General features: G+C 53.9%; 1 protein-coding gene across 1 annotated transcript in view; it reads left to right on the top strand.

Annotated features, from left to right (window-relative positions):
* Nucleotides 1-10,798, top strand: part of ALDH9A1 (aldehyde dehydrogenase 9 family member A1) — a 33,311-nt gene extending 22,513 nt beyond the window's left edge. The window contains exons 6-11 of the mRNA XM_048497803.1: nt 1,740-1,936; nt 4,261-4,344; nt 5,705-5,893; nt 8,900-8,987; nt 9,537-9,678; nt 10,549-10,798. Of these exons, the coding sequence (XP_048353760.1) occupies nt 1,740-1,936; nt 4,261-4,344; nt 5,705-5,893; nt 8,900-8,987; nt 9,537-9,678; nt 10,549-10,798 (950 nt within the window). The remainder of the gene's footprint in view (nt 1-1,739; nt 1,937-4,260; nt 4,345-5,704; nt 5,894-8,899; nt 8,988-9,536; nt 9,679-10,548) is intronic.
* The last annotated feature ends 1,698 nt before the right edge of the window (nt 10,799-12,496 follow it).

Raw genomic sequence — 12,496 nt, forward strand, 5'->3', positions numbered from 1 at the left:
CCAGTACTGCTTCCTTTGTACTCTTTGGGGACTGGAAAGGCAGAACTTAAATGAAAGATTGATGAGGGGAGTTAGCCAATTTGTGAACCTTTGTAAAAAGCGTAGGACAGAAATGACTGAAGAGACCAACCTCTGTTTAAACCAGAGAATCTCAGGTCAGTAAATTGTGTTATACTCAGATGACTTTGTCCCTGGATGTCTCTGAAGGACCAGATCTCATCTAAGGAGCAGCAGTGGCGTAGTGGTTAAGAGCAGGTGCATTCTAATCTGGAGGAACCGGGTTTGATTCCCCGCTCTGCTGCTTGAGCTGCGGAGGCTTATCTGGGGAATTCAGATTAGCCTGTGCACTCCCACACACACCAGCTGGGTGACCTTGGGCTTGTCACAGTTCTTTGGAGCTCTCTCAGCCCCACCTACCTCACAGGGTGTTTGTTGTGAGGGGGGAAGGGCAAGGAGATTGCAAGCCCCTTTGAGTCTGCTACAGGAGAGAAAGGGGGGATATAAATCCAAACTCTTCTTCTTTTTCTAACCTGGCAGACTTAGTAAAGAAAAAAAAGCCATTGGAAACAAATGAGGAAAATGAACGTGAATATAGATCAGTGGACATCTATTAGCCTTCATAGCTCTATAACAGGTTTTTTTTTAAAAGTCAAAGCAAGATCATTTTATTTTTCTATTGTCAAAGGCTTTCACGGCCGGAATCACTGGGGTGCTGTGGGGTTTCCGGTCTGTATGTCCGTGTTCCAGTAGCATTTTCTCCTGATGTTTCACCTACATCTGTGGCTGGAATCTTCCTCTGAAGATGCCAGCCACAGATGCAGGCGAAACTTCAGGAGAAAATGCCACTGGAACCCGGCCATGCAGCCCGAAAACCCCACAGCACCCTAATTTTATTTTTATTTATATCATTTTCATGGGAAGAGGCTGAAACACTCGCCCAAGACTGGAAATGATCGAGAACACTTGTTGCCCGATATGCTACTTAGCATGGGAAGATCTAACTGACGAACTAACTTACCTTTCAGTCAGTATCAAGTAGTCACCCGTCCATGAGTGGCAAAAGGTGCTTGATAAATTTAGGTGGCGGGGAAGGCATTTCTGAGTCTTGTGTTTTATGTAGAAATACAAATAAAGGGCCTTTGGAGCCCCCTGCCACTTTACCGGGCAGCTGCCCTTTTAAATGTTAAAATAGCTATTGGAAAGCCCGAGCAATTCAGAGCTGAAGGTTTGGCCATCAAAATGAGTAGGATACAACTGGGGAGGGGGACTTAAACCTACAACGAGCACACCTATAATGCCTAAAACGGCGCCTGGGACAACACCTGCTCCGGCTGAAGGAGCAGCCTGGCGGGGCCGAGGGGAGGGGTGTGGGGGTGATTCTCCACCCTCACCCCCCAGTGACCAGCAGGCGTGCCTCCCAGGACATGTGACCCCACGTGTCCCCGGGAGCGCTCCGCCTCTGCACCTAACGATAAACCAGGAAAGTCCGCAGGCAAAGCAAGCCTGTTTCAGAAATACAGGCAATCCTAGTAAAACTTTACGCAAAAGATCCATAAATAATTATATATTTTAATGAAAAGTCCTAAACGTTGGTCTCGGTTTGGCTGCACGTATGGTGCAGTTAGGATGTTTTCCTAGTCTCCTCTCTTCCTTTCGTGTATTTTCTTCCTCCTGCAGGAGGCTAACACGGAATCTTTCCCACTTTCCCCTCCCCTTCCCGTTTGATTTGGATCCCCCAGGGAACGCCATGGTCTTCAAGCCGTCTCCCTTCACCCCCATCTCTGCTGTGCTGCTGGCAGAGATTTACGACGAAGCTGGCCTACCCAAGGGGCTTTTCAACGTGGTACAAGGTGGGGCTGCCACGGGCCAGTTCCTGTGCCATCACCCGAAGGTGGCCAAAGTTTCTTTCACTGGAAGCGTGCCTACAGGCATCAAGGTAAAGAAAAATGAGTTCTTGGCTGCTGAAGAGCCAACGTAGCCCCCTCAAATCTTCCAGGGTGTCTGTAATGGGGCGTGCCGCCTTTGATGTAGTCAGTCTTCCATTGGAGGAAATGCGTGGTACACTAAGGCCAATTCAAGAATATCAGAGAGTTTACCCAGATACTTCTTTTTGGGGTGTTGTTGGTGGGAGTTCTCCCCTGAGAAGGAAGACATCTTCATTCTGTGTGAATCCCACTCCATTCCCAGAGAGGCAGGATCGGATTTTCAGCTTCCTGTTCCTGTGGGGGGGTCACCTCTCCTCCTCCTCAGTTTTCTATCCTGCCTCAGAGAGAGAAGCCGTAGCCAGTAGCCTGTCTGCTACCTTCTACTTTCTACTCTCCAGTTCACTTTGACAAGTTTTTGCCTTTTGCGCCTGCTATTATCTAATCTTTGAGCATCTGGCTGGAATACTAGCCTGATGGGATACTGGAGGAGAGTGGTTTCAAGTGAGTCACCACACAGGGAAGCATTTCCAAACAGCTTGCCCAGGCCATAGAACACAGGGGGGGGGTCAGGTCCAGCAGTCCATCATTATGGACCTTTCTTGAGCCAGTGTGGTGTAGTGGTTAAGAGTGGGTGGATTCTAATATGGAGAACCAGGTTTGATTCCCCACTCCTCCACCTGAGTGGCAGAGGCTTATCTGGTGAACCAGATGTGTTTCCGCACTCCTGCATTCCTGCTGGGTGACCTTGGGCTAGTCACAGTTCTTCGGAACTCTCCCAGACCCACCTACTTCACAAGGTGTCTGTTGTGAGGAGAGGAAGAGAAAGAAGCTTGTAAGCCACCTTTTGTCTCCTTACAGGAGAGAGAGGTGGGGTATAAATCCAAACTACTACTACTTTCCTCTTCCTCCTCCTCCTCCTCCTCCTCCTCTCCCTGTACCCATATTTCTGACCCAACACCAGCCCCACATTAATAGCTACAAGGATCAGGAGGCATCAGCAGAGAGGTGGACAGGCCTGATAGTCCCATATTCCATCAGCAGAAAAGAAAGAATAGAGAGACCTCTCCTCCATGCTTCTTCAGCCTTCTGTCCTGTATGGTTTAGTAGTCCACATCAAGGTCAGAAATGACTGCTAAGGGGGGATGATGCAGGAAAAATCTGCCACCTTTGCGCCTCCTTGAACGCTGCCTCCAACCCAGCACCAGGCCCTAGCTTTAGTCCTTGATTCTGCCTTTGGAATGCTTATTCCCGGAGAATTCTATGACTGTTCACAGCACCACAGAAAACACAGTAACATTTCAGTGGTCAGGCAGAGTAACGAGGAGCAGCCCTGGAGGCAAACTGATAGCCCTGGTACCGGGTTGGTGCTTTTATAGTATACTGTTCCTACCGGAACATTGGTGCCTGCAGGGGGTGCATTTTTTGGCGGTATCATCTGAAACTGTCCTTATGGTACCCCAAAGTTTAGTGCAGTTTGGTTAGGGGTCAGTTATGGACCTAGAGAGTGCCCCATCCCACGAATTCTTTGCTAAGGAGATGGGGAATTTTACGGTCCATAACTTTAGTTCTTCGCTTTCACCAAACAGAGTGCCATCATGACGATCTCAAGATGATACCCTCGAAAATTTTGGTGCTGATAAGGCTTTCTTCTCACGATATCAAAGTCTTTGTTCTGCGTGAGTTTTTTCTGCATTGCCAATGGGGGTTTACGGGCTGGGGGCATTTCTCTGAGGCACAGTCTCAAAACTTTCGGGGTCTCATAAAGGAGACTTCCCTAATAATGATACCCCAGGTTTTGGTGCAGTTTGGTTCAGGGGGGGCCAAAGTTATGGACCCTCAAAGGCACAACCCCATCTCCCTAATAGCTCCCACTTGGTAATGGGGATAGGAGACACTCAACAGGGGAGTCCATAACTGGACTCCCTGAACCAAACCTCGGTATCAGACAGTCTCCTGATGATAAAATTACAGTGCCACTTAACCCACAAAAGAAACTGTGCCCTGCGAATTTAAATGAAAAGCCACTAAAATGCCAAAAGCGAACCCAACATTTTGATGCCCCACAAGGTGATGCCCTGGGCGAGCACCCAATGAATAGCCAGTGGTCCCGAGCGTCCCCACTAAGCCTTGGATCAAGCCAGTGATGTCCATTATACCGGGTTGCTAATTGCTCATCACATTCACTGACTGCAATGGAAGAAACTCAACAGAGGGAGCCCTCGCAGCCACTTTTCGGTGGGGAGAGGCCTTTTCATCCGCCTCAGGGATTTATGAAGCTGGGGTGAGCTGGCTGACATTTCTCTTACGCTCTCATCCTTGTTTTCTTTCCCACTAGATAATGGAGATGGCGGCCAAAGGGTCAGCAAAGTGGCGGCTGGAGCCTGGGAATGATCCCCTCATCATCTTCTACTGTTCCAAAGTGGAGAAGATGTAGAAAGGAGAACTCCATGTAATTTTCTCTCACACCCAAGGCGAGGTATGCAGCGCTGGGGAAGGAAGTCGAAGGCGAGAGGAGCACTGTCTGCCGCTATCGAAAGAGCCGCACTTCAGGGTTTGGCATCCAGGTCCTTTGAGGCTGGCGAAAGAGACTTGGTTGTGGCAAACCTTTTGCACTCCAGATGTTATGGACTACAATTCCCATCGGCTACTGCCAGCACGGCCAAGCGGGGGGGGCTGATGAAGAACGTAGTCCATATCATCTGGAGTGCAAATGGCTCGCCACCACGGTTCTAAATTATTAGCATATTAACGGTTGGATCGAACAAGAATGCGTAGCCCACAACGCCGAAGGGACTGTGACCGTCTGGCTGCAGATATTTCCCAGCAATACTGAGCGAGTTTCCATGGTGCCAGCAGCGATTACAGTCAGCCCAATTTGCACCTTGTGCTTCGTTTTTGTCCCTGCGTAGTGTAGTGGTTAAGAGCAGGTGCATTCTAATCTGGAGAACTGGGTTTGATTCCCCGCTCCTCCACCTGAGTGGCAGAAGCTTATCTGATGAACCAGATGTGTTTCTGCACTCCACATTCCTGCTGGGTGACCTTGGGCTAGTCACAGTTCTTCTGAACTCTCTCGGCCCCACCTACCTCGCAAGGTGTCTATTGTGGGGAGAGAAAGGGATAGGAGCTTGTAAGCCACCTTGAGTCTTCTTACAGGAGAGAAAGGTGGGGTATAAGTCCAAACTCTCCTTGTTCTAAGCCTTCTTCCTTGCCTACCTGTGAAAGAAGGCCTGCCCTCGTACCTGGAGTTCACTGAAGAACCATGCAAGGCATCTTCTGTTGAAGTCACCATTGGGATTCTTATGGAGACCATTGTGGCAGGGGGGGAGGTTGGAGCAAAATATTAATTATTTAGCTTATGATCACCAGGGGAGGAAGTCACTCAGCCAGCAATGTTTACTAGTTATGGACTCCTGTTTTAGTCTGCTTTTGGTGACTGTTCACCACTTTCCCCACATGGTGGCGCCAAGGACTCAAAGAATCTCTTTTTTTAGCTTGTTCTGTGGCAAATTTAGTAGTTATCATCGCTTATCTCAAAACTGGGCAAGCTTGCACGATGTCTTTGTGCTCAGAGCACACGAGGGACGGACGTTATTAGCCCGCCTTGCAAAGTCTGGCTCTGCTGGAGTCGAGTAGGAGACCTGGCTGTTGGGCCATTGTTGCCAAATCCCACCCCACCCACCGCAGTCTGGGCAGACGATCCAATGAGCCGGCGGCATCCAGCACTGGGGAGGTATGATTGACAGGCTCGCTCTCAGGCCAGGCCTGTGTCTCTACCCCAGGTCTGCTGCAACGGCACCCGGGTGTTTGTGGAACGCAGCATCCTTCCTGCCTTCACCGAGGAGGTCGTGCGGCAGACCAAGAACATCAAAATCGGAGACCCCCTGCTGGGAGACACGAGGATGGGGCCGCTCATCAACCGCCCCCACTTGGAGAAGGTGCTGAGCTTTGTGAAGCAAGCCAAGGAGCAGGTGAGAGCAACACGGGCCGTGCTTGGCAGGAGAGGCTTGGCTACAGAGCGAGCGCTCTCTGGGTCCAGCCCATGCTGCTTAAGGTCTGCAACCTGCGGCTCTCCAGATACTCATGGACTACAATTCCCATCAGCCCCTGGTTGCCATGATGGCAGGGGTTGATGGGAATTGTAGTCCATGAACATCTGGAGAGCCACAGGTTGCAAGACCCCTGGTGTAGTGCATAGGTGTCAAACTCAAGCCCTCCAGGTGTTCATGGACTACGATTCCCATCAGCCCATGCCAGCAGGGCCAATTGGCCATGCTAGCAGGGGCTGCTGGGAATTGTTGGCCATGGCCCCTTCCGCACATGCAGAATAATGCACTTTCAATCCACTTTCACAACTGTTTGCAAATGGATTTTGCTATTCCACACAGTAAAATCCAGCTGCAAAGTGCATTGAAAGTGGAGTGAAAGTGCATTATTCTGCATGTGTGGAAGGGTCCCTTAAACATCTGGAGGGCCTGAGTTTGACACCTATGGTGTAGTGGTTAAGAGCAGGTGCACTCTAATCTGGAGAACTGGGTTTGATTCCGCGCTCTGCCACTTGAGCTGTGGAGGCTTATCTGGTGTACCAGATTAGCTTGTGCACTCCCAACACATGCCAGCTGGGTGACTTTGGGCTAGTCACAGTTCTTCGGAGCTCTCTCAGCCCCACCCACCTCACAGGGTGTTTGTTGTGGGGGGGGGGAGAAGGGAAAGGAGATTGTAAGCCCCTTTGAGTCTCCTTACAGGAGAGAAAGGGGGGATATAAATCCAAACTCATCTTCCTCTTCTTCAACTTCCTGCAGGCACTGAGTTCTTTGCCCCCTACAGCTCAAGAGTGAAGCTGAATTATTCTAGTCTAGGGGTGTGTGGTGTTCTCTCATGACTAGCAGCCGGTCACACAAATTAGGCACATAATGCACTGCAGATTTCCTTTAGCTAGCTTCTTCCCTTCCGATTGTTCTCTTGCGTGTTTGATTGGCGCAGGAGCCCTTGCCCAGAAGCACCCACCTTTCCTAGGTATGTGCCAACAAAGCAAACGGGGCACGGGCCAGGGCAGTGAGCAGCAAGGATTGGCATGCTGGGGGAGGAGGAGCGTGCCCTGGCTCCAGATGCTTCGGGAGCAAGTAGAGATAAGCAAAGGTCAAAGTTCAAGAGGTGGAACACTTGCAACCTCACCGGTTCTGATCGTGCCTCCAGGGCTGTTCTTGGGGTCCGAAGTGCATTCCAACGCAGCACACGAAGAGCGGCCCACGGATTCAGAGGTTGCTCGCCCTACCCCGGGACACGATTACGCCCCTTCACTGCATTTCGCCTGGACGATTCGTTTCAAGCTTCAGTGAAAGTTCACCTGGCACAGTGCCTCCTGGCCCCGAGCTTGGGCTGCTGTTGTCAGCTGTGAGCGCAGCTGTGGATCGCAAGGGAGCCTCTAGGGTGGGCGGCCAGCCTGGGAAAGGGTCTAGAAATCAGCTTCCCGCCAAGCTAATTTTTAAGAAGCTCGTGGGACATGTGAACACAAAGCTTTCCGCGCTCCGTTATGTGAGTCAGGGAAATACTTAACAGCAGGGTGTGCATTTGACAAATGCTCAGTCTCCTGGGGGAAAGATTATATCTTGCCCCTTGGGCCACTGTGTATGGGTACCTGCTCATACTGCTCTCCAACTTCTGTTCCCCTCTAGCAGGTAATTTGAGAGTCTCTGCAAAGGAGCTGTAAACCGGGCTCCAAGTTGTAAACTTCTGCCCAGGGAATGAGGCTTTAAAAACAGAAGATCAGATAAGATGTCAGAGGTTGCATGTTCAGAGCTTTTAAACAACTGCCCGTTTGGGGGCCCGATTCAAATCGAACCCGCTCCCCACACCATTCTGTGGAATTGCTGTATGCAGCATGCATGCTGCATCCTAAGTGCTTGTACGTTGGCCCGAATAAGGCTAAACTTGAAACCGTTTCAAGTTGGAAAGGGTTAACACCGCCCCCACAACCAGCCTTTGCATCATGGTTTTGATCTGAATTGGTCTCCCCAGTGGCTGCTACCTACCAAGTAGAATGCGTCTGGTTCCAGATGTCTAGTTTGATCCCTACTGCAGAGCGGGGCGTGATCATAAAAACCTACGCCCCCGAAATAGCGACAGAATGCCTCATGCGTGGGAAAGTGTCGGACCTCTCCTTCACCCTTGGCTGCATTGGGGCCGGCAGCTGGTGTACCTGGTGCCATGTTCTCGTGAGGCCCGTCGCATTTTCCTCCGATCCCTGTAGAGTTTGTCCAATGATTCTCAAGTTAAGTGGACTCTCAAGATGCATTCCTGTGTGGTGTAAGAAGTTTGGATAACCCTTTCACCCCGAGGACATAAACATTGTTAGGATTGCAATTCACGGGGGAAATGATTGTGGTATCAGTGTACCAGTGAGCCAGCATAGCGTAGTGGTTAAGAGCGATGGACTCTAATCGGGAGAACCAAGTTTGAATCCCCGCTCCTCCACCTGAGTGGCAGACTCTTATCTGGTGAACTGGGTTTGTTTCCCCACTCTTCCACATGACGCCTGCTGGGTGGCTTTGGGCCAGTCACAGTTCTTTGGAACCCGCTCAGCAGGAGGGCTTTATCCTGATCAGAGCCAGCGTGATATAGTGGTTAAGAGCAGGTGCACTCTAATCTGGGGGACCGGGTTTGATTCCCAGCTCTGCCACCTGAGCTGTGGAGGCTTATCTGGTTAACCAGATTAGCTTGTGCTCTCCAACACATGCCAGCTGGGTGATCTTGGGCTAGTCACAGTTCTTCGGAGCTGTCTCAACCCCATGCACCTCACAAGGTGTCTGTTGTGGGGAGAGGAAGGGAAGGAGTTTGTAAGCCACTTTGAGTCTCCTGCAGGAGAGAAAGGGGGGATATAAATCCAAACTACTACTCCTCCTCCCACTTTGAGATCCCTTACAGTTGAGAAAAGTAGAACACAGAAACCAACTACTCTTCTTCTGCTTCATTTCCAGGGGGCAGAGGTGCTGTGTGGAGGGGAGGCATTCGTACCAGAAGACCCCAAACTGAAAGATGGCTTTTACATGTCTCCCTGCGTCCTAGGTATGCTGTTCACCCGGACCCTTTGTTAAAACCCTCCTGACTGTGCTTTGTTGCAGGGAAAGCCGAAAGGAAGACAAGAGCCCGTTTTTTCTAGGGAAAGAAACTGGCTTGCGTTCTCCTTTCCTTTTTATTTTCATAAAATTAAGATTCAGTGTTAGAATTTGTATAATACGTGAAGCTTGTTTATCGTTGGCTCCTACAGCATCTTAAATTCCAGTTACGGCTTTCAAGTTAAATGAGATCTAAAACATGCATTCAGTGTTTTATTCGTATACATATAACCCTGATTATCTCTAATTATCCAAGGCCTTGATTTATGTAGTCCAAAAAAAAAAACCCCAACCCTTCCGTTTTCTTTCATACCCGGTGGATGGTCTGTTATGTACCAAGGATGTCAGATTTGCAGTTGTTGAATAATCCATTAGTTTATTCATCCATTCTGTATGATTTGGGTGATAATTTGCTTTCCACTGAGCAGGGAGTTGGACTAGATGGCCAGTCTGGCCCCTTCCAACCCTGTGATTCTATGATTCTCTGTGTTGCTGTCAGGAAACTGTGAAGACAACATGACGTGTGTAAAGGAGGAGATTTTTGGGCCCGTCATGTCCATCCTGGCCTTTGATACAGAGGAGGAGGCCCTGGAGAGAGCCAACAGTACCCGTTTTGGCCTGGCAGGGGGCGTCTTCACCAGGTACCATCAACAAAAAAGAGCCGGTTTGGGGCAGCGCAGAAGAGGGTTAGAGACAAGCATGGACCAGACTGGGCAGGCAGCACGTTTGGGGTGTTATGCAGTGTGGTGTTTATAACAGCACTGCTCAAGAAACAGCAAGTCAGCCTAGGACGTGGAGAGCTGTGCGTGAGTAGAAGCGAGCGCCATCTTGATCTGCCAGCACCTCCTTAAAGAAGCAGATGTGCTAGTGTGGAGAGCCAGCATGGTGGTGTGGTTAAGAGCAGGTGTATTCTAATCTGGAGAACTGGGTTTGATTCCCCGCTCTGCCACTTGAGCTGAGGAGGCTTATCTGGCGAACTAGATTAGCTTGTGCACTTCAACACATGCCAGCTGGGTGACCTTGGGCTAGTCACAGTTCTTCAGAGCTCTTTCAGCCCCACCTGCCTCACAGGGTGTTTGTTGTGGGGAGACGGGGAAGGGAAAGGAGATTGTAAGCCTCTTTGAGTCTCCTTACAGGAGAGAAAGGGGGGATATAAATCCAAACTCCTCTTCTTGGCAGAATTTGGTGGGGAGAGCCAGAATGGTGTATTCTTTAGAGTGTCGGACCGGGATTTGAAATACATTGGTCCAAATCCCCACTCTGCTGTGAAAGCTTGCTGGCTGGCCTTGGGAAAGCCGCACGCTCTCAGTCTGACCTACCTCACAGGGTGGTTGTTGCAAGGATAAAATGGAGGAGAGGAGAACCACATTAGCCACTTTGGATCCACAGTGAGGAGAAAGGCAGAGTATAAATGAAGTAAATAAATAAGACTTTTAGGAGGTGAAATCTAGGAGGTGTTGCAGGGATTTTCTGTGTTCAGCCCTACCTCACCCCATATCTTTCCTCCACAGGGACATCCAGCGGGCTCACAGAGTCGTGGCCGAGCTCCAGGCTGGGATGTGTTTCATCAACAACTACAACATCAGCCCCGTGGAGATGCCTTTTGGAGGCTACAAGATGTCAGGTGACCAACTTGGCCACTCTTTGCCCCCCGTTCTGGGTGTTGCACCTCAGCCCCTAAGTGTGGAAACTGGCCAAGGGAGCGGAAACACCTGTTCAGCAACCTATGTAATATTTCGTGTTAGTGGTGAATTTCCATAAGCTGGATTGGGAGCCAAGTTTTGGCTGAACGATGGGGGTAAACCAGGGGTCTGCAACCTGTGGCTCTCCAGATGTTCATGGACTACAAATCTCATCAGCCCCTGCCAGCATGGCCAATTGGTCCTGCAGAGCCCTGGGGTAAACAGAGAGCCGTAGTGAGAAGGAACTGCGCCCAGGGCACGTGTGTGCCCTGCACCCCTGCCACATCCTGGAACGCCCCCGCCATGCCCCCACACCGGCCACCTGGGCGCTACGCCACTGCGTAAACAGATGAATAGAATAGAAAAGATAAATAAAATAATACCAGCTTGGTTGAAATATCTGCAGATGAACATTAGATAAGACTAGTCGGTAGAATGCATCCAGCAGTACAGCATTTGAGTGGACGGGATCATGGTGGAAGAGGAATCACTGTACTTTATTCAGATGTACAAAGGTCAGGTCCACGGGAAACCACATGACACTTGGCATCAGAAGCCACCTCATTTTTACCGTAGTGATATTATAAATCTGCCTGTTTCTATATGTCAGAGGTGTACTGGGGGGAAATGGCACCTGGGGCAACACCTGCTCCGGGGGTCCCCCACGCCCCCCCACACTTATCTTAGCCAGTGGCCCCGGGAAGCCTGCCAGGGGCCCCGGGGGCCCACCAGGCGCCCCCCCCCCCACCCCCCCCCCCCCCCACCCCCCCCCCCCCCCACCCCCCCCCCCCCCCACCCCCCCCCCCCCCCACCCCCCCCCCCCCCCACCCCCCCCCCCCCCCACCCCCCCCCCCCCCCACCCCCCCCCCCCCCCACCCCCCCCCCCCCCCACCCCCCCCCCCCCCCACCCCCCCCCCCCCCCACCCCCCCCCCCCCCCACCCCCCCCCCCCCCCACCCCCCCCCCCCCCCACCCCCCCCCCCCCCCACCCCCCCCCCCCCCCACCCCCCCCCCCCCCCACCCCCCCCCCCCCCCACCCCCCCCCCCCCCCACCCCCCCCCCCCCCCACCCCCCCCCCCCCCCACCCCCCCCCCCCCCCACCCCCCCCCCCCCCCACCCCCCCCCCCCCCCACCCCCCCCCCCCCCCACCCCCCCCCCCCCCCACCCCCCCCCCCCCCCACCCCCCCCCCCCCCCACCCCCCCCCCCCCCCACCCCCCCCCCCCCCCACCCCCCCCCCCCCCCACCCCCCCCCCCCCCCACCCCCCCCCCCCCCCACCCCCCCCCCCCCCCACCCCCCCCCCCCCCCACCCCCCCCCCCCCCCACCCCCCCCCCCCCCCACCCCCCCCCCCCCCCACCCCCCCCCCCCCCCACCCCCCCCCCCCCCCACCCCCCCCCCCCCCCACCCCCCCCCCCCCCCACCCCCCCCCCCCCCCACCCCCCCCCCCCCCCACCCCCCCCCCCCCCCACCCCCCCCCCCCCCCACCCCCCCCCCCCCCCACCCCCCCCCCCCCCCACCCCCCCCCCCCCCCACCCCCCCCCCCCCCCACCCCCCCCCCCCCCCACCCCCCCCCCCCCCCACCCCCCCCCCCCCCCACCCCCCCCCCCCCCCACCCCCCCCCCCCCCCACCCCCCCCCCCCCCCACCCCCCCCCCCCCCCACCCCCCCCCCCCCCCACCCCCCCCCCCCCCCACCCCCCCCCCCCCCCACCCCCCCCCCCCCCCACCCCCCCCCCCCCCCACCCCCCCCCCCCCCCACCCCCCCCCCCCCCCACCCCCC

This window comes from Sphaerodactylus townsendi, linkage group LG05, assembly GCF_021028975.2.
Source record: "Sphaerodactylus townsendi isolate TG3544 linkage group LG05, MPM_Stown_v2.3, whole genome shotgun sequence".
Taxonomy (NCBI): Eukaryota; Metazoa; Chordata; class Lepidosauria; order Squamata; family Sphaerodactylidae; genus Sphaerodactylus; species Sphaerodactylus townsendi.